We start from the raw sequence: 21,972 nt of genomic DNA, 5'->3' as shown, positions 1-21,972 counted from the left end.
AGCACCGTGCACTCTTGGTGCTTCATATGGAAACATATGAGAGGTTGCTGTTTAATAGAGCCTATCAGCCTCCAAACCAGCAGGGGCTGGAAGGCTGCAAAAAAACCCATCTCTATTTCCTGTTCCTCTTGAGTATCATCCCACACCTCTCATCTCGTTTCATTTCACATCCCAGTGTCTCATCTCAGAGCATCTAACAACGTAAATAAAACAGCTGCTCAGATCCTCCGCCGTCTGCCCTGTCAGCCTCCCCACCGCTAACACATTACTCACCTGAATAATGCATGATGGGAAACAGGAAGTAGAGATGTCAGCAATTACACCGTCTTCATCCCAAATGAGAAGGCGTGACCTTACTCTGTCTCCCCGTCTGTCTTTTCCTCAATACTCCCGTTTTTTGTTTTTTCTCCACTACCTGCTCTCCTTTCTGTTCTCTCATTTTCTCATCAAACTCCGCCTTTAGGTACAGATCTAATCCTCTATTTATTATATCTTCCTACTATACCTCTGTCATTTCCATCCCTGCATCCCTTACAGGGGGTGTTCAGATTGCTGTAAATCAGACATGTCCCAGCACACAGCAGCAGGTTCCTGAGGGACCATTCCTCAATGTACTGGTTTAGCATGTCATGTCCAGTCACGCATAAATATACATACACAAGGGAAAAAGGAAATGCTACAAGGCAACATCTGAAAAGAGTTAATTCACTTCAGTTATTAAGTCAGACGCGGACAAATCGGATGGTTTATGCTTATGAAATTAGATTCAGTACAACAGTATTGTCAGAGGAAATGTTGTCCCCAAACTTATTAGACATTAAACAGCTCAGCAGTTCATTTCAATGTCTCATTTTATTGAATGTTTTGTTTTTCTGTTTAGCAGTTGAAATACATCAAGACTCAGCTAAGCTCAATACATCTCTTGAACAAACTGACAACATGATTTCTGTTGCCCCAGGCGTCCCTGAATTCTGCACAATTTCGTTATTCTCTCTCTTTTTGGTTTTGGTTGATACGCTTGTCTCTAGACGTTATGTGCCTAACACGTGATATGTGTCTGTCTGTGTACAAATATGTAAATAACTCCATATGCCAGGTTGTGTTTGGAATCTGTAATAATGTAAACATGCAAAATCAGAATTGCAAAACAATTTGGCACTTTGCTCTAGCATGTCATCTATTTTCCTCTCTCTGTCTTCCTACCCCTCCCTACCTTACACACACACACACACACTTCCTCACCCTCCCTCCCCTCCACCCCCTCTCTATTTTCCCCACAGGTCGATGTGTGTGACGCTGGTGTTCAGTACGAAGGGTCAGAGGTACCTGCGGGTGGGGCTGGCTGTACCTCTTTTTGGGTCCCTGTCCTGCCTGCGAGTCATGGTGGCAGAGGAGGGCAACATCTCCCCAGACCAGGTACACACCCACACACAGGACGGTCAGAATGGACACCAGAGTTACCCCTCTAGAATTAATTTTGCCACCTGACATGTTGGAAAAAATCACTGAGACAACATTTAAATTGTTTAAAACAAAAATGATCCACTGAAACGCACACATACTGATAGACTCTTTTCAGCAGATATTTTGACTTTTCATATCAGAAAAAGCACAGGTGTGATTGATAACATTAACGCTGGCTGCATTCCATTTAGGTGAGTCATTTCCAGGGTCCTGATATTGTGCATGCTGGTTGAGCGACATGGTTTAGTGGGACACTTAGAGGAACTGAGCCATCATTAATGTTATTAGTAACACAAGTGCTTTTCCTACTATGACAAGTTAAAATGTCTGCTGTGAAAAGGTCTATTAGTTTATTTAAAATATCTACTTTTTTTAAATAAGTTTCTTTTTCCATATATGCCAGTTCCACATATTTGATGCTCTAGCTTACTGGGATACCTAATTGGAATGGAGCCAGTGTTTCCTTCTACTGTATAACAAGTTAGAAAGTCCAATGTTTACTACCTCAACCAGTTATTTGAAAGTGAAAACGACGAAGAATTCGTCCAAAATGCCTGCCTATTTGTCAATTACTGTGCCAAGTACAGTAGATTAAAGATCAACCAGGAAGTAACTCTGCAATATCTAGTTGATGTTTCCAACAAACAGTTTGGGTAATCATTATTTTAAATCCACCTTTGTTTTCACTTTCAAATAAGTGGTTTACATAATATGGTTAAATATTACCCCAGTTCTCAGCAATAAAGTTAGTGAGTGAAATATTTTCTTAATCACAAGAATAATGGCCAAAACTGTAAAAATAAAACCCAGTATTCTCAATTATAGCAGGGTAACACTTGAATGCATGCACACACGTAACTGAAATGTCACCAACAAGAGAGAGGGTAAAGGAAAAGGTTCCAGTGGCATTTGTTCACCAATCTTTCACCTGCCCTACAACAAATGCTGAATACTGCTGGATTTTCTAAACCTGCGTCCACAGCAGCAGGAAAATAAAAGAGTAGCAAACACCCAAATGTCCCATGAAATGAAAAATACCTTTTTCATGATTCATGAGTGAATAGTTCCACAATGTATTGTTATAGAACAAAATATACTACAATTCCCATAAAATCTATTCTGACATACACTGTCTAGTAAACAATCACAATATTTTTGCCCTTAGCATCTGAGTGTAAAAATGTTCCTAGTTGAGAGAAGGATGAGATTATTTTTGTCTTTATGCCAGTATTGATGCATCACATTTCTTCTGTCTCATTCTTCTCTATGATTTCCTGAGGGTCAGACATCTTTTTAAATCATCTTATTGACCATGAATTAGATATTTTATCTTGTACAATTCAACAGGGAACTTGAATTGTTCAGTTCCCTGGTTTCCTGATAATGAAATAATATTTCAGTTTACAGGATGAGATTTTCTTGTTAAGCTATTCCATGTCCTACACACCCATGGTGTACCCACACAGGCGTTTTCACTTTTTTGGATGATTAGACCTCTTCTCAGGCCTGTGTGTGAGTGTAGACGCTGTGCTTAATTAACACCCTCCACACTCTTTTGTTAGGTCAGTTGCATTTGTTAGGGTAGGAAAACATACACCTTCATCACTCTTATTGGTTATGCCTTCAATTCCTACCAGCAAAACTCAGAAATGTGGAGTTTGCACTAAATATTGAAACATAAATGCAAACAAAGCACAAAAGGGCAGGTGAGGACAAAACATGTCAATTAGTAACCACCGTGATGGTGATTTTCACTTCTTTGCCTGTAGGTTTGGCAAAAGCAAGTCATAGGACAGAGGAATATCTGTTCTGAGGGGACCCAACAGGGAGTGCTTTCACATACTCACACACACACACACACACACACACACACACACACACACACACACCCATACTGAGTCTGTCATCACTTCAGAAAGCTGTGGAACAGACAGCTTGTTTGGTGCCTTTTATCTGTATCCCTATCTCCCACCCTGTCCAGTGTCTTTGAAGTATATTTGATTTGAGTATGATAAAAGTGTGTTTGTGTGTGTGTGTGTGTGTGTGTGTGTGTGTGTGTGTGTGTGTGTGTGTGTGTGTGTGTGTGTGTGTGTGTGTTGGACCTTCATACCAAACTACTTAGTCGTACCACATTCATCTCTTCAATGTCTCCCTCCTCTAAGCATCTACTAAGCTCCTGAGCCAGTTTTCATTAATTCTGTTACATCCTTTTCATCTCTTCTCTCTTTTTCTCTCTTTAAGAACTAATATACAACATGTAGTCTACATTTACAGATGTACTGAAACATGATGATATTGAATCAAGTGTCCTACAAACAATCCAACAAAAATCACAGACTACCCATAGACAAGTCTGTTATACCATGGCCACTTCTGTGTTTAAATCACCATCCATTATTATAAGTTTGTTTTTAGTCAATTAAACTCATGGTTCAGTTTCACCAGTGAGAGTTAACATACTGTTGCTATGGTTACCTGCATTTTAATAATCCTTTAACACAGATTCTGCACAAAATCATCAACAGGACACCTGCCCATCAATCATAAATGACTATTTTCTGTGGTCATGGTATAAGACACATAAAACACAAATAAAGAAGAAGAAAACTTCTTAGTCTGCACTTCAAATACAAACACAAAATATACAGCAATGTGAATTACATGGCTCTCCTCATTTAATACAATTTTTCTCTTTCACTGTCAGGGCTCTGAAGATCCTGACTTAAACATGAAACTAGGAAATACACATCTCAAGAAACTCATCCTTAATAGCATTCCCTTTGCAGATGTTCATGGTTTGAATTTTTATCTTGATGTATTTCAGTTGCCAAGTTATGGCCTCTGATTTTGTTCTTGTTTGAGAAATTTCTTTTAGTCTTTTACAAGCTGCTTTATATGATTTATTTCTAGAGATTTAAAGCGACAACCTTTAGGGTTTACTTTGATTTCTTTTGAGCTGATTACAAGTGTACCTGGTTTTATTTCCACTCTGAATTTGCCTAGTTACAGTACCTTTGTTGGTTTATTTCTGTGAGTCATGCATCTATGCAAGTTATCACAGAGTCAGTTCTGGTGCTGTATCATTGTGGCTCAATGTTGTTGTTTTTTTCACTTTCAGTTCAATTAATAATTTTTGTCCCTAGTGGGGACAAAAATTGGTTTGCAGCAAATAGGAGAAAAAATCTGGTTCAGTTCTGCAAGGATTGCTTGAGGCACGTCTGTAGGCACAAAAGTTCACAGTGTCTCTCTCTGTCTGCTCTCTCTTTCCAGGTCATCCTATCAGAGTTGTACTCCAAGGGTTTCCAGCGTTCCTTTTCCGATGATGATGACCTGACAGCAGTTGCTGATAGCGACGTCGTCTACGCCTTTCAGGCTCCTCCCCTCTATAGTCGTGGAGGCTCCGCACCCCACTCAGGTAACCATGGTTACTGGATGTCCATCAAAAACACTGACGACACTGACTTCCCACACTCATTTGTTTTGTTTTTTTCTCATTCTTCATTTCCAATTTTCTCTTTTTCAGCATCCTTCTATCCTCTAGATGAACTTTTATTTACACTGATTCACACTCACACTTTTAACCATTTTTCACTTTCAGTGAGCCCTTATGTTTCATCATATTTTTTCACAGGCAGACATTTTACTTTGATGAGGAGAAGGCCAGTATCTGCAATGTGCTTTGTATTCCTCCTTTTCATTCTATTTCTTTATGCATGATAGCACCCAAACAAATTAAATTAAATGGCATGTCTGAATGCCAGCCTGGTGCATCATCCTAAACAAAAAGTTTGCTTGAGTAACGTCTCACCTGGATGAGCTTCTACAAATGATTAATTTATCTAAAACTCTGAGAAGTCATCAGATTTTGGCAATTAAGACCCATTTACACTCTAGTCTCTGAAGATAACACCACATCAGATGTGAAATGTCCCTTTTCTGAATGTTCTTGCGCTCCCTCTCTTATTTTGTTCATAAGGTAAACAGCGAGAGAAGAACGCTGTCTCCTTACACTAATGAAGTAGAGAGGCAGGTATGAGGTTGAGTCAGCCTTGCATCATCACCGCTCTTTAAAAAAAAACGCCCTTTTCGTCGGTGCAAGACACTGCTGAATGCACTGTTGACATGTGAATGAGGACAATTATAATGACACACAAACACACACACTTGCTGCTTTGTAAAGCTGAATGTTCTCTAGAGCCCCTTTGAGACATGCACTTGACTCTGTTGGGCCAATTCAGTATGTTGGCATCTTGTTTTGTTGTTGTTGTTGTTTTTAACCCTGACTGGTTTTTGTATGAAACATTACCATAACTCTTCCTACATTGCTCAGTTCAATTTAGTCACATTAACTGATACAGCCCACACAATGGCTTCAGTGTCTAAATATATATGTAGGGAAATAGAGAAAACTGTTGTGTAATGTCTTATGTGGTATCAGGGTTATCTCAGCTTGGGCTTGAAGATGACACATTTTTAACAAAAAGGTGTGGAGTTTGAATTACATTGCATTGTGGGAATACTTCATAATATCTTAATATCAATGAGACTGCCTGATTAAATAAAGATTAAATAAAAATAAATAAATAAATATTAGGACCTACAAGTCAGGATAACACGGACTCTGCTGCTTTGAGTTTTACCATTCTTTTTTAAAATCTGTCTCTTGTGAGTTCCCCAACTTTATGAAAGTGCAATACTAAATTACTGTACTAGCCCTTTAAAATATGTGTCTTGGGCTGCCTACTTCTGACAGCAGTGTTATAAATTTCACATATAGGCATAATTAGGATTTCTTATGCACAAGGGGGTTAACACAGGGTAGCTGCAGGTCTTAAAAAGCACTGAATTTAGTTTTCTCAAAGGCCATCAAACATGTAGCAAACACTGTTACTATTGATAGCTACAGTAGCTATGAAGCTCATTGTCTCATAATGGGCAAATGTTGATTTTAGCAAACACTTAAACAACTACTGTGAATGAGCCAATTTTAGTTAAAGCAATAGTCTTCTTGTGACACTGGCAGGTAAGCATATTTTTAAAGATGTCTGCATTTCATTTCAACTTTCATTTATGCCAATTACTTACAGGGTGAACATCTAGCAAAAACGCTTTAACTAAAGTCAGAAGAACGTCAGTAAAATGGAAAGTGAACTTAACTTTTTAAGTGATATTTCTATGGTTATAAGCCTAACTTTAGCAGCTTGGGCACTGTTGGATTGTGTAAAACATGCAGCAGAATTATGCCTGTCTAATGAGTTATGGAATTATGAGAAAAATGATCAGGGAGGTTACAGGTGCTTAGACAACTTCTAGTGGGGTTAATGAAGCATCGGCAAGCATCATCCTCTCGCTGTAGATGGATGGCCGTCAAGCTTTGAGGTTAACGTTCAATCAGTGGCAAAATAAGTTTTATTTTTCATCACTAAGGCAGCTGGCATGGACGCTCTTTTCTCTTGATGACATTACTTACCACTCTCTCCTGTTCCCCAGCAAAGCTTCCGCCGTGCTGAGGAGGAAAACAGGGCTGTAGGTCTCTCTTATCACATGAGCAGTGCCACTCTATCTGTAACTGTCCTGTCAATTGTCACTTTTCATCTGTCACTAGAGACCTATGTCGGAAAGCCACACAGCCGTTACTTTAACAGATCAATGTTCATGACTGAAAGGGGCTTACTTGAGTCATATTACCACTGTGAGCATGCGGTCATCAATAGCGATATCTGTGGGTTGCCAGTTAGGCAAGTTGTGGTTCACCAACCACCAACCTACTGCTGAATGAAGCCTTTATGGGGGTTTTTGTTACCCCTGAAGAAGATTGACATCAATAATTCAAACATGTGCTCAAAGTGCTCATGAAAAATTAAGACTCTTAACTTTCTCAACAGGAGACCTTTCTATTGTCACTTCACACAGTAAAAACAGTGTCACAGTACAGAGAGAGGGAGCAGACACATACAGAAACACAAACATGGATGAATAAAACACACACACACACACACACACACACGTAGGTAATGAATCCATTAGAATTACACTGCAGAGTCTCATAAATACATATACAAATACACCCTCAAGAGGAAACCTTGCACAGAACACAGACACACACACACACACACACACACACACACACACACACACACAGAAATACATTCGTAATGAATCACACTTAAGTGCTCACCAGGAAATGTTACATCCATTCTTGTGAGCAATCTGATGAAAATGATGAATGGTCCTTACCACAGAATACTTCTATAAGATCACAGCAGACCAGATTCCAGGATATCATAACTTCATTCAATGAGATTTATGTCATGTTTTATAAAGTGTAGCATGTGGATTTACAGTCACTACTGCTGAGAGATAAAAGATGATGTATGGCAGTATTTTCTGCATCATTTCGTCTTAGTGAGGAGGACTGTTGTTTGAAACCGCATGTAGACATTGTGACACAGGGAACATCCACTCTGCTGTAAGTATATTGTTCTGTACATAATGTAAACACAGTAGTCACTCATCTATTAGCAGTGGCAGATGTGCATCATTTGGGAATAGGTTGCATGACTTTAACAGTGTTAACTTCTCTTATTGTCATTATTGACTCTCAATAAGAACTTGTTGATCATACATGATGAAACATAAACCACATAAATATTCAACCCCTAGAGAGGAGGTTAAATGTGTCATTTGCAGACATGATAAATGAATGATGTGAGGATAGCTAATTTATCTCAGGTAATGATGTGTTTTTCAAAATCATATGGAAATCAAGTTATGTTCATGAAATTGGATTTGTGTGACAGTTGTCACAGAGAATAAATCTTTTTCCAAGATGATTAAACATGAAAGCAACAGTGTAGCGGCTCAACAACCCATTACGTATCTCATTTTATTGGCTGACATCTATTATTCTGTTGAGCTGCTGAAATTATTTTTCTAATACTTTATTTTTTTAATCCCCCAACAGAATTTTTTGCACTTCATACAGCCATATTCATTAACTCATAGTATAGAGTCCAAAGTGACTAATACATTTGCCGAGAAGGAAAAGGGGAATAATAAAAGTCAAAATGAAATAAAATAAGCAACAATAAATCAAATGTTTTAGTATGTTTATCTGATCAACTGAGTCTTATAAAAAGAAACAAAAGGACAAAATATATTTTACACATTCACACAGATTTATCTGTAGTCAGTAGAGTAGTGGCAAAAACACAACGTGTAATAAACTGGTAACTGAAACAGGGAATTTAGCATTAATGTATTCTCTGAGCAGTTAGATCAGCATGTGGCAAAGAATTAGTTTTCTCAGTCTGAAAGCAGGCCACCGTCACATACTGATGTCCTCCCAGGACTGTCTTTATCTCTCTGTCAAACCACCACAGCATGACAATTTGTAGGTCACTTGACAGTTGTACAGTGACTTTAAAAACGTAGAACTGAGTTGCATGGCAGAACTTTGCCATCTCTAGAAGAAAAATCAGGGGACCACCAAAGTCAGCAGGATTCATCCTCTGGAGACAGTGTGTGTGTGCACCAAATTTCAAGACAAAGACAAAACATGGCAAATACTTGAAAATGTTGGTCAATTATGTTTGCTGGCTTAAGAGATATGATATTTATAATGGTCTGCTTAACTGTAATATGTTAACCAAACAATGTTGTAGGAGTCAGATTTGTTCGAATTATCTGGTTAAATTCATTTATCAAGGTAGGCACTGAGAAGTTTATCTATGAATGTGTCTGAAAAAGTAATCATACCATTTTGGTAAATAAATTGTCTAAATGGCCTCTACTTGCCCCTGATTCTTGGCTTGTCCTTTTCATTCCTTTTTTGTCTCCTCCTCCACATCATTTGCTGGTAGAAGCAATGTGATAATTAGAAAGGGAAGGAGAGGAAGGAGGAGGGTATTGCTTTGGGATCCACCCATAGTGTGTTCTTTGTGGGTGCATGGGAAGATTGATATGGACCAATGCATAATGAGTAGTCATTCATTTAATAGAATGATTAAAAGCATAGAGAATGTAAACATCAACGTCGACTAACTGTAATGTTTTGTAGGCAGGTATGCTGGAGAGGGTTTATTGGATGCTGGGAATCCTCTGTCGTCATACCTTGCTGTGTATTTTAGTGTGTGGGAGGTGTACTTCCCCGACTTTATCAGTACTCAGGGATATTGCATCAGCGCTGCTCCCAGGTACAATAATGAGGTTTCGCATTTAGAGGAAATGGCATTGGGAGGTCTCATGATGGAAAACACTGAAAAATCAATTAGGTCCAAAGCGCCACAATAGCATCCTATTCTACCCTCAACAATCCAGGCAATTTGCACATAAACAGAGTGATAAAGCTCTGTAATGCTGCACAAAGAAAAAGACTTCCCGCTGAATAGAAGCTCAGGGAAGCTTAGCGTGCTAACTTTGTGTGATGTTCACTTGGTGCCCTTGAAATTAAAAAGTAAAGGCCAGGCTGAGCCATGTGTCTCCTGGATAATGGAGAAGTCTATCAAGATTTGAGCAGAGTTGATTGTGGGGGTTGCCTGCACAGAGAAAGGCCAACTGGGCTAAAAGAGAGCGAGAATGCTTGTATTTTGTTTGTTTGGTAAAAAGGAGGAGGATTCCCAGGGAAAGGTGGTAAGAAAAGAGATTTCTCACTGGAGATAAAGTGATTTGTCAGCATCTACATTCTGAGATAGATGCACAGTCTTTCTTTCATTCTCTCCCCTCTTTCTCACTTGCACACACTTATTGTACTGTGTGGCTCCACAAACCGTGCTCTCCAGCAAGTTATTGAGTGTTCAGGTCCTGTCACGGTGAACTGCGGAGCTGAGGGTAAGCCACTGTGTCGTTCCCATCAACCCACTGAGGCCTGTGGACAGGTGGAGAGTCAGGGATTTCAACATTACCCTGAGGTGTTTATCTGGGCAGTCACATCCTTCAATCAGCTGCTTACAGTGAACATATTACTTCTGTGCAAGTGAGCACACACACACACACACACACACACACACACACACACACACACACACACACTGTCTTCATTTATGTGGTCAGCACAATAGACAAATCACTTCCCACAGTCACAAACTGTCAGTATCTTTTGAGTGTTTTACTTTTGTAATTCTTGCGTCAGGACATTAGCAAGATCATAGAATGGATACGATGCATTATGTATGGGACATACGCTGTGTCTGTCTGCGGTTTGGTGCTGAGCAGGTAGTGTACAGTAGGTTTTCAGAGCTTTTTTACTGAAAACAGCTGCCTGCTACGGCCAAAAACGACGTTATGAGCAGTCAGAGTGAACGAAGCTGTGGGCCGGACAGCTAAACAATGAGCTGAAACTCGTTATAAAACACTTTTAAGCTGTCCGGAGCTGCAGATTCAGGTGATAATTCTCTTTAGGTTCATCATTACAAGTGACCCCTTTCACATTGTCACATTTTTTTCACATTCTCATTAATATAGATTGTACCCACTTTAAAAATATCAAAATCCAATTTGAAAACTGGAACTGGTGTATAATTTCCTTTGTAGTTTAGCTCATATAATGTAGTAATCATGTGTTGTCTTGCAGCAGAAAACATAACTTTGTGAGTATGGGGACAAAATCCTGAGTGAAAATTGGTTTTAAACTAATCCATTTTTCAGAAAACTGAAAATAATCAGCTTACGTAATATAATTGACTATTTTATATGTGATGGAAAGATTATTCCACACATGAACACACTGCCACATGTGTGCTCATGAACTCGTACATAAATCGTCTCATACTGAGACAAAGACATGTGTTAGAAAAGAAAAAACATTCCAGGAACATTCACAGGGGAACTCTTGCCCCTCCAGTAGGATTCATCATTATTTAAAATAACCTGAAGAGAATGAAGAAGAAGAAATTTGGTGTGTCTACACTTGGTGCTCTGATCATCACGACTGCCTCTGGAACATGTACTCAAATCATCTGGGAAATAATAGCTACACTCAGCTCAGCTGCCTTATGAAGAGCAACACAAATGGTGCATAAATGCCTGTAAGAATGCTTCCTCTGCCCACAAGCCTGTTAAAACTACAGTGCAACTCGCAACACAACGTAAATGTGGAAGGGCAGAAGACACTGGATGAAGTTTGTTAAGAAGTCTCCTATTTTTATGGTTGTGTTGGCCTAAGAGAGCCCTCCTCTGTTTTCTATTATTTTGTCCTCAGCTTCTCATTTAATGACTGGAATCTAAACCTTTTGTCATACTTGTCTTTGAGGTTCTGCGACATAATGCAGCATGTTTACCATTTCTATCTTATTTATTCACAGATATAAACAACTCAAATGTTTCCGCACTGTGGTGTGGACTTTAGCATGGTATGTTGCTGGACTAATATTTTAGACATGATGTAACTAAGTGCAAAATACCAAGGGCAATTTCAATGATTGCAACTTGTTTATCTTATGTGTTGTTTTCCAGTAATATGAGGAGGCAGCAGGGGTTCTGTGGCTATTGTTGACACAATATTGTGCCTTCTTCTAACAAAACGGGATGACAAAAAAAGAAGAGGAGTGGGAAGATGAACTGGGTCTAGTTGCGGATGTTGGGAGAAGAAGGTAAATAGAAAGCAGTGGTGGAATGTAACTGAGTACATTTACTGTAGTACTGTAGTTAAGTACAAATTTGAGGTACTTGTACGTTACTTGAGTATTTTCTTCTCATGCCACTTTATACTTAAGGATAAAGGGAAATATTGTACTTTTTACTTCACTACAATTATTTGACAGCTTTAGTTACTTTACAAAGATTTTTGGTTTGACAGGGGACATTTATCTGAGTACTTTTACTTTCAATACTTCAAGTACATTTAGCTGATTATACTTACATACTTTTACATGAGTAAAATTTTCAATGCAGGCCTTTTACTTGTAATGGGGTAATTTTACAGTGTGACATTAGTTCTTTTACTTAAGAAAAGGATCTGAATACTTCCTCCACCAGTGAAAGAACACGAAGAGAAAAAGTGAGAGGGCAGCATCAGGTGTATTTAGTTCCTCCCCTACCGCCTCCCTAATCTGTCATTTTGCTGTTGGCAGAAAGCTCAGGTGCTTTGCTGTCTACTGGGGCATTTGTGGTCAGATGGCTGTTTGCAGGTGGAACCTCTGATTCATCCGGGGCTAAGCCCACGGCCCCCTGGGTATTTTTAGTCAGGTGTGTGGATTGCACTGACAGGGGTCACTCATTTGGTCTTGAACCACTCAGGAGGAGCGTCAGTTCCAGTCAGTATGTGGCCAAAATCCTCTCTGAGGTTTTTTGCTTTCTCTGTGTTACACAACTCACGCTATTTTTACTCAGTAACAAACAAACAGAACTGTTTGGGAAAATCTTGGAGTGTTGAAAGACTTCTGCCTCTGGTGCAACAGCAAAATATGATTAACTTTTGTGTGATTGGATTCCTGCAGAGGAATGGGACCATGAAGAGCACAGTTCTAACTGATGCTGACACTCATCGTCTATGGATATTAACAGAGACACTGCAGGAATTTACTTTTTAACACTGTCATCCTAAAAATGTTCTTATTCAATAGCTCCAAGTCATACTGAACCACTGGCGCCTTACCATCAGTTAGCAGATACTTTCCTCACATGTCTCGCAAGAATAAAGTTGTCATTCAGTGTGGAGTTATGGGGTCTTAGATTTGAGACTCTGTAACTGTGCATGTGTCTCTGTGAGAGCTTACTGTAGTCCTAACTGTGTTTAGATGTAAGAATAAATTGTAAGACTATATATAACAGCACAGTGTTTCCTCCCAGGCACAAAAATCTTTCTATCACTCATCCCACAGATTTGAAACACACTCAAAAATCTTCTGTTGTGGCAATTATTACTCAGATTTTTTTTTCTACTTCTACGAAGCTGAGGGCTGATTCATCCCATCAGTCAGATAGTGGCAAGTTAGCTTGGGGGGGGGGGCAATAGTGGCGATGATAAATATAGTCAAGGAGAGAGGGGAGTATAAGATAAAACAAAAGGAAGAAATAGAGGACAAATGAAGAGAGGAGAGTGAGTGCCAGAGGAGGTGTAGTATCTTCTTCAGGGCTAAGCTGTTTAATTAATGCCACCATACTCTCCACCTCCAATCTCAAGAGCAATTTCTGTTTCTCTTCTTGTTTCTCTCTCACCACACCCGCTCTTTCTGTATCTCTGCCTCTTTCTACCTCAGTTCACTTGCGTTCACTTCAGTCTGAAAGTTTATCTTTTAATTAAAAATAGCAGATTATAAACAGATTCCTGCAGCAACCATGACATTGTCACAATAACAACAACAAATGGTTCAGTATCATGCTAATTGATCATTAAATCAATACATTTATGAGAGGACATACAATGTGCAGCTTTTCTTTCTTCCTCCTTTTCTTCCTGTGAATGTTCAAATATCATTGAAGTCGTGTTGTCTCTGCACATTCTTTTTTATTTACTTTGGGAATTACTTTTTCAAATTAACAACCACTGCCTCCTTTCCCCTTCTCACTCTCACAGTCTCTGCTTTTCTATCCACTCTGGTCTCCTTTCTCTTTCACTCCTCCCTCTGTCTTTTTCCACTCCACTAACACCTCCTTCCGTCTGTGGCTCTCCTCTGTCCATCTCAGGGACGGAAGGAAGAGGAGGTGAGAATGATAGTCTGGCAGGAGGTTCTCCCAGCACACCCGGGACATGTGGGCGAAATCACGCTCCTCGCCATGCACAACATATTACTTTCCGGTTTTGAAACTACCCACTTGTGGTTTTAATGTTATTCAACCCTGTATCCTAGATGTTCCGTTTATATTCTACATAATGAGGAAACATTTTTAATGAACAGAACAGTTGCAAAATGTTTGTACTAAATGTATCTGCAAAGCATTGACTGACAACATATTTCATTGGTTTTCCCTACAATTTCAATATTCATGTTTTTTTATGTTTATGTCTTGGCCTTGGTTAAATTGAAAAAAAAATCACACAATCTTTCCCGAACCTTAACCATTATGTTATGGTTATTATGTACTTCCTCTCAAAACTTAACTGGCAAAACACATAGTATAAAAACTTAATTTCAAGGAGTCTGGGTTGTGTTATTATATGCAGTATATTATATAGAATAATAACGAGTAAGGAATAAATCATTCAACATTACCCCAAGAGTTGGCTAAATTTAAAGGTGTTTTGTTGATTAATTTTGAGGGTTAATGGTTGGGTAGCATGCTGTGCAGTTTGGGTTGAAACTAAATTGCCTGGTCATTTACTTTTCAACCTCCCAAGTGAAAAACTGAGAGTTAAAGGTGACAGAGAGGCTAGAGGGAGGGGTGTCTGAGACAAAGAGATCAGAGATGAATTGGCCACCTAAAGGGCAGACAATATGCATAAAATGTCACATTGAGCTGCCCCTGTCTGCTAAGAAAGAAAAACATCTCAGTTTGGACAAACGTTAGTCAAAGCTTTTTAAATTTTCTGAGCCCGTTTTAACGGTCAGCACTTTGATTATTTTCTTCAGATACTAAAATTTTTTACTCACTGAAATTCCAGGTATTCAGCAAAAAAATGGTGGCCTTTTCTGTCCTTGTCTCTGACGCAAAAAGAAATGCTTTCACACAACACTTCCTTGTGTGTCTCGAACCGAGCTTAGGGTGTGTGTCTTAATAACCTGTCTGCTTGCTTTTGTGAAGGTGTTACATCTAAGCTTTACATCTATTTACACTTGCTTTCCTTCGTGTGTGTTTAGGTTTGTTTTGTGTGTGTGTGTGATGTTGGAAGGTGGCAGTGATTAATTGCACAGTAGGGTTCAAACAAGCATTGTTTAATTAAATCCTCTGATAATGTCAAAGTTTATGTTTCCTGGGAGACAAGAGGTTGGGCCTTCTGTATCCCCGCCACTATTACCCACTATTAATCACAGCGTGTGTGTGTGTGTGTGTGTGTGTGTGTATGGTAGCAGATGTAATTCTTCGTACAGCTCCTCGGGGTAAATAAGAATCAGAGGGCAATTTTAGTATAATGGACATTTTCTGAAAATGTTTCCAGAATCACAGTGTAAACGTGTCACATTAGATGTTGCTCCTTGCATAGCTGTTTCTCATTCTGGCACCCAAAGCTGTTTTGTAACCTTGGTCCATTTCAGTCCTGCCTCCCAGCTTGATAGAACAAGCTTTTTATTTGAGTAACACTTTTACAGAATAAATGCTTGACCAGGTGTGACATTACCAGCTCTCCGCCAGCAAATTTGTTTCTGTTTTTTCCCCCTAAAAGTATATCGCATACCTAAAACTTACCAAAACTTTAGCGCTAAAAATGTCCAGAAACTGAAATGACGCACTACCTACATTATGTAACAGCTTTTATTCCTTTTGTCAACTAATACTCTTTACACTTTTATTCACCTCCTTCTGTACACGTCCAAGTTAGAGATATTGATTCTTTTTACATGTGTGAAAACAAAGCTAATGAATTTGATTAAGTACTAAATAACAGCACTGACATGCCTGGACATCAGTTTTCTTTATGGGAAACTGAGGTATGATTTCATATGAGTGAGAAATCTTAACAAGCTACAGGAAACAATATGCATTCATTTTTAAGTTGCGTTAAAGAAGCTTAGCCTTGTTTGGCTCGTTATGTACACATGTTTAAATAATTAAAGATTTTTAAAGTCACTAATTTCTGCTTAAAAAGAAATAAGATTTTGTCAGTTGTCCCACTCCCTGTTTATTTCCACACCATAGGTGGACACTGTAGTTCCGAATGATTATATAACTGATGGGATTTTGCAGGTACTTGTGAAAATCTTCACAAAAACTATAATACAATACAATTTGTTTCATAATGGTTGCCAACACACACAAAAATCTGCCCCCTCTACAGTTGGCTGTTTATTTTACTGTTTATTTTATTGCTTTTGTGTATTCTATTTCTTTATATCTCGTCATTCACTGTGGTATTTTATTTCTCTTGTTGTGAAGCACTTTGTACTTTGTTTTGATAAGTGCTCTATAAATAAAGTTTTATTATTATTATTTATTACAGTTTGGATCTTAGATTGTACGTCAGCCTTTATTAAACAGTTCTCCACTCCTCTGCTCTGCTCAGGGTATCACCACAGCCTCCCTTCCTCCCCCTACACCTCTACGGCTGGACCTGATGGACAGAGGTTACCCCCATCTGGCACCCTCTCCTCTGAATACCTGAACCAGGGTGGCTCCACAAAAGTCCTCCTCCTCATCTGCAGCACAGCAGGATCTGGCCAGCAGGCTGTCAGGTGAGCTGCAGGCTGATTGATTTTCAAGTGGTTATATTTGTTGGTTTTAGTATTTATTGAGCTGATATCATGTACTTATTCAGCTGTAGAGTTAGGACTTCATCTTGCGACTTGGTTTTGTTAAGCACACAGTAGCAGGGTCAGTTAACTTTGATTTCTTTAATGAGATTGCAATTGAGGATGTGTTATCTTACATTTGTGAGACAGTTATTTTAGAGCTTGTTCAAGTACAGCTGCAGAGACATATTTCCTCCTGTTCTACTGTGTCTACAGTCTGAAATAGAATACCTCATTTATTCTTTTCCCCCTTTCATCATCTAATGCTGTCTCATTGTCAACATCCACTACTTCTGTTCGACTTCGACCTGTATATCTATTGCATGAATGCCACAGACTAGGCTGGTTTTATTTACCTTGTGCAGATTGAGCTCCCATTCAGCTGTAGCTGGAAGCTGAAAGAAACCTGTAGAAACCTGAGACTGAGTCGAGAGTTCAAATTGAAGCACTTAACCTGTGAAAGGTTTTATCGGTTGCCACATGTTACTCTAACAAGGGTAGGCAGACTCATTAAGTTGCTTAGCACCTAGAATTCATCTGATGTACAACAACAGCACAGTTGGACCAAACCGTGGAAGCAGCCTTCATCCAGCTACAGCTTTTTGTTTGTTGTTCACAGGTGAGCTGTGTTGTTCTGTTTGGGGATAAATGTCCCACAGGGGCTGAATGGCAGTGCAAATCAGAGAGGAAATGCTCTGATCACATCTATCTCCTCAGTGATGACATTGTCACTGTAGGCAACATCACAAATATTATAAAGATCCAGACTCTTATTGTATAAGATAATGAAGGATATGTTGATTTATGCACCCAGTCCAAGTAAATGCATGATTATTTTGCAGCTACTTTAAAAATTAATCCACTCCACTACAAAGGAACATCAGGGCAGATGTCTGATAGTTCAGTTGAGCCTCCAGTGATTCATAAAAGAGTGAAATATTTTGTAGAGTGAGTGATCTTTGAAACATGTTTGATTGTTCCGAGTGAGAATTACAGTAGCAATACATGTGATTACATTTTTCATACAGTTAAATATCATGACTGGTGTCTCAAGATTTATCATGTATCACCAAACCTCTGAATTACTGAATCAGTGATGTTACAGTTTCCTTCAGTGGATGAGTTTAAGACCCATAAATTGAAGTGAATAATCTGAGGGGAGGGGTATATTTCAGTGGACATACTGTAGACTCACACATAGTATTTATATTTGTTTGTTCCCATTTTGTGTATGACAACCTTTTTTTTTAAGTGATTAGACATGCTTAATACAGTGTGTCCAGTTTATTTTTATTGTCTGTTTTTAGTTCAGTTTAGCCAGTATTTCATTTTTGCATTGAATTTTGTCACACATGGATTCAACTGCATTTCATTTTCACTGACTGGGTCCCTCATTTGCTGAGGCACATTCATGATGCCAACATAATGTTCTGCATCTTAGCTCCTGTCAGATTTGTTCCAAGGACTGCAGTTAATTGAAGTCACTGTAGTGTTCCTGAACACATTGTGTGCTTTGTAACAGAACATTATCAATAATAAAGTCTAACCTATTACTGACACGAGGAAGGATGACAGTAGTTAAACTCAGCTTGGTCTTCTGCTGTTGAGTACACAATGTCTATGCTCATACACTACACATCCAAGTGTTTAGATGGGAACAGATAACAGGCATTCCTATGAAAGGCCTAATAATGTCAGAATATGACATTTGAGGACTTGTCCACATGCCACAAGACTTGTGTGTACACTGTAGTAAACAGTCTCTCTTTGTATGGTAGCCGTCTATCACCAAAATTTAAAGGACAGTTCTTTGACTGTTGCACCACTTTTGGCACAACCAAGGTAGCTACTGTAGCGTTTTAATTATTTTATCATATCAGAATTTGCTTGCATAAATAGTCCATGAAACTGAATCAAATAGCACTAAACATTTGGACTTTCCACTAGATTTTGGAACCCAGCTGCAGGGATTTGCTCCCATTCACCCACCAGAGCGTGGCTCACAGTCAGTGCTCCAACTGATCCCAAAGAAGTTTGACAAGGTTTTGGGTCAGGTCTCTGTGCATACAAGTTCCTCGACTCCAAACTTGGAAAATCGTTTCTTAAGGACCTTACTTTGTGTGTTGAGACAGGACAGGGCCTTCTCCCAACTGTTGCCAGAAAGTTGGAAGCACATTATTGCTTGAAATATCATTACATGCTGTAGCACTAAGATTCCCCTTAACTAAAACTCATGGGTCTAGCCAAATAATTGCAATTATTATACTGAGAAACAACAAATAATAGCACCACAAACTACGGCCTCCAAAACAACCATTAAAGTGAATCAACACCTCTCTAAAACATTCAAACCTTCATGAAAGTAGGAGTTATTGCAGGGATGTTGTTTTAAACCACATTAGTTTTAGCTCAGTGTATCTAATAAACTGGAAATTGAGTGTTTGTTTGTTTTGTGTGTATGTGTATGTACAGTATGTCTCTCTAATAATAATAAAAACCTTGGAACTTTAATCTTCAGCTACATATGTCTAAATCTGTAATACCTGACTTGTCTGTCCAGACAAACACAATTGCCTCTCCAATTAACCTCATGTATAATAGCCTCCAGTACAGCCACTGCTGTGCAGTCAGGGGGAGCACAAGCCTTGAGTTGACCTAGAGACAGAGAACCCATTTTGAGGCATTTGCGCATTGATGATATACAGACAGCTTTATTCAGCCCCTGACCCCACATAATGTCAATTCAAGCTGTCAGTACAGGACACGGGGCACTGACAGTAAAGCCTTGATGCACCTGACACCTGACAGCTTGACAGATGTGGTGGTGACACAATAAGTTGCAGTGACCTTTTATACTCGCACTTTCTCTACTGTCAATAAGCTCAACCTCCTTGGAAATTAATTTATGAGGTTTTGCAGTGTGGATGACTTGCCAAGTTAATCAATGTCAAAAGAAAATGCTGAAGAATTCATTGATTTTTCACAGTTTAACACCAAAATACTGCCGGGCTGTTTTTATTTGATTATTTGATTTAAAGATGTGTAGCTAAAAATATTAATTAACTAACTTTCGAATAAACAGGGCTCCACTGATAAAAGCAACTGAGATACATGCAAACTGGGACATATTGTACTTTGCACTTTATCATTTTCTATAATTCTTTTGCTTTTTTCCTCTCCTCTCCTCTCCTCTCCTCTCCTCTCCTCTCCTCTCCTCTCCTCTCCTCTCCTCTCCTCTCCTCTCCTCTCCTCTCTCAGGTTTGGACCTCCATTTCTCATGCATGAGGACAGGAGCATCTCCTGGGACCAGCTGCAGCAGAGCATCCTCAGCAAGCTCTATTATCTGATGCTGAATGGATCTCAGGCTCAGGTAATGCCCACACCCCCAGTAACCAATAACATGTCCCCCACTCTATTCTGTGCCCTGGACCCTTCAGCTCAGGGGATCCTGGCCCTGGCTCCAGGGGACCGACTTAAAATTGCAGTGCAAAGCAGAGACTGGTTAGAGGCTTAATCAGTTTTTTTATTAAGGTTGGTTCTGTGTTTAAATGAAATAGCTTCCATTGTCTGTTTACAATTGTCTGAGTCACATTTGAAGCTATTGTAAAAATAAAGACAAAGGTTAAACCACATAATAATGTTGTCAAAAAGTAGTCCATCAGGTGCTGTTTTTTCATGGTTTTGATGATGACTTTTCAATAAGATCTTATTGCAATGCTGAGACTACAAAATAGATTTTCTGCTTAGCATGCTGACTGAATAATTGTTGGATTCGCTGTTGTTGAAGTTTGAGTGAATCTTCTTCCGCAGTTCTCTTTTTTTAATTCCAAAGTAACCACATTTGAAGCTTCAGTAACCTGAACAATGGTTTATCATGCTGTAAAACCAGAAGTGCATTTTCCCCAAAAGCTTTCAAACACATAAAGGACTGATGTTTTGTACAGCTGCAGAAATACTTAGTGCTCGCACCTAATTAATAAAATTCATATTTATTGTCCTGTAGTTCCTTCTGTGATGGTTGTTCTATTCTGAGTTCAACAATCTCCTGCTCTATTCTGCCGAAATGCTTGCGTCCTCCATTCATTCAGAGAAAAGAAAAATTACATTTGCAACACCAGAAACTGCTTTTAATCAAACAATTCATTCAAATGAACAATATTGGCAAAGAGTGCACCTCAGGACATTATATTAACACACGCACGCACACACATCCAAACCTTTGATGGGAGAGTAATAGATGTTTTATATGCTGAGAATACATTTAATTATGCCTCCGCCCACTTAAAGCCCAATAACACAAATCCTCGTATTTAGCACCGTAGAAGAAGGTCTATATTTTAGAATAATGATTGAAGATAAGAAGCAGATTTGAATTATACTGTATTATTTTAAAATGTGTACTATTACTGCTACAGTAGACACACTACTGCAACATTCCTGAATTAATATTTAAACAATATATCCTGTGATTCCAAAATGTGTATTTTTCTGGACAGCCATTCTTGCATGTTAAAATCCACCTCTACTTTTATCTCCACTCAGTATGTAGGCCTACTGCAAGCTTTGACGACGATCCCGGACATGCACATCTTCACTTCAGCTTCATCTGTTTCTCCATAGACAGTTCAAGTGATCTGCAGAAGCCCTAAACCACAGCTCCACTCTCAAATACACAGACACGCACGCACTCATGCACACACACTGTGCCCGCTGCTGGTCATCAAGTTGCCATGGGCAACGCCATGGTGACAGGCAATATTTGAAGTGGCCTTATCCAGACCGAGCAGCTCTCAAGCTTTATAAGAAAAGAACTGAAGAGGAGGAGAAAGAGAAATATCAGCCTGTTATTTACTGATCACTATCTGTTTCTTAGTTACCTCCTCAAAAGCCTGTCTGGCCAGATACAAACTCTTGGTTGTAGATTGTACAGATATATTTTAGCTGAAAAGGCCACTAATATCCCAAGGGTGCTGGGCTTCAATTTTTGCTGATGCTTTGTTCATTTTAAATGAAAAAAAAAGAAGAAATACAAGCTGTGATCTGCTGAACAAATAAAGACTTAAAATGAGCTTACTGTTATCACTGTGTAATATAGGCACCTACAATAAACATAACAATGCTGTTTATATTCTTTATTCCGTTTGACAGTCAGCAAGTGTGTGAGTACTTTGCTGCCATTCAGTTG

The 21,972-nt window shown here is 39.0% G+C and overlaps 1 protein-coding gene across 1 annotated transcript in view; it reads left to right on the top strand.

Annotated features, from left to right (window-relative positions):
* usp43a (ubiquitin specific peptidase 43a) overlaps positions 1–21,972 on the top strand; it is a 107,922-nt gene that overhangs the window by 53,908 nt on the left and 32,042 nt on the right. Inside the window, exons 5-8 of the mRNA XM_044189852.1 lie at positions 1,281–1,416; positions 4,735–4,879; positions 16,562–16,730; positions 20,046–20,157. Coding sequence (XP_044045787.1) covers positions 1,281–1,416; positions 4,735–4,879; positions 16,562–16,730; positions 20,046–20,157 — 562 coding nt within the window. The remainder of the gene's footprint in view (positions 1–1,280; positions 1,417–4,734; positions 4,880–16,561; positions 16,731–20,045; positions 20,158–21,972) is intronic.

The sequence above is a fragment of the Siniperca chuatsi genome, linkage group LG3, assembly GCF_020085105.1.
Source record: "Siniperca chuatsi isolate FFG_IHB_CAS linkage group LG3, ASM2008510v1, whole genome shotgun sequence".
NCBI classification, from domain to species: domain Eukaryota; kingdom Metazoa; phylum Chordata; class Actinopteri; order Centrarchiformes; family Sinipercidae; genus Siniperca; species Siniperca chuatsi.
This window is presented reverse-complemented; position numbering and strand designations above follow the sequence as displayed.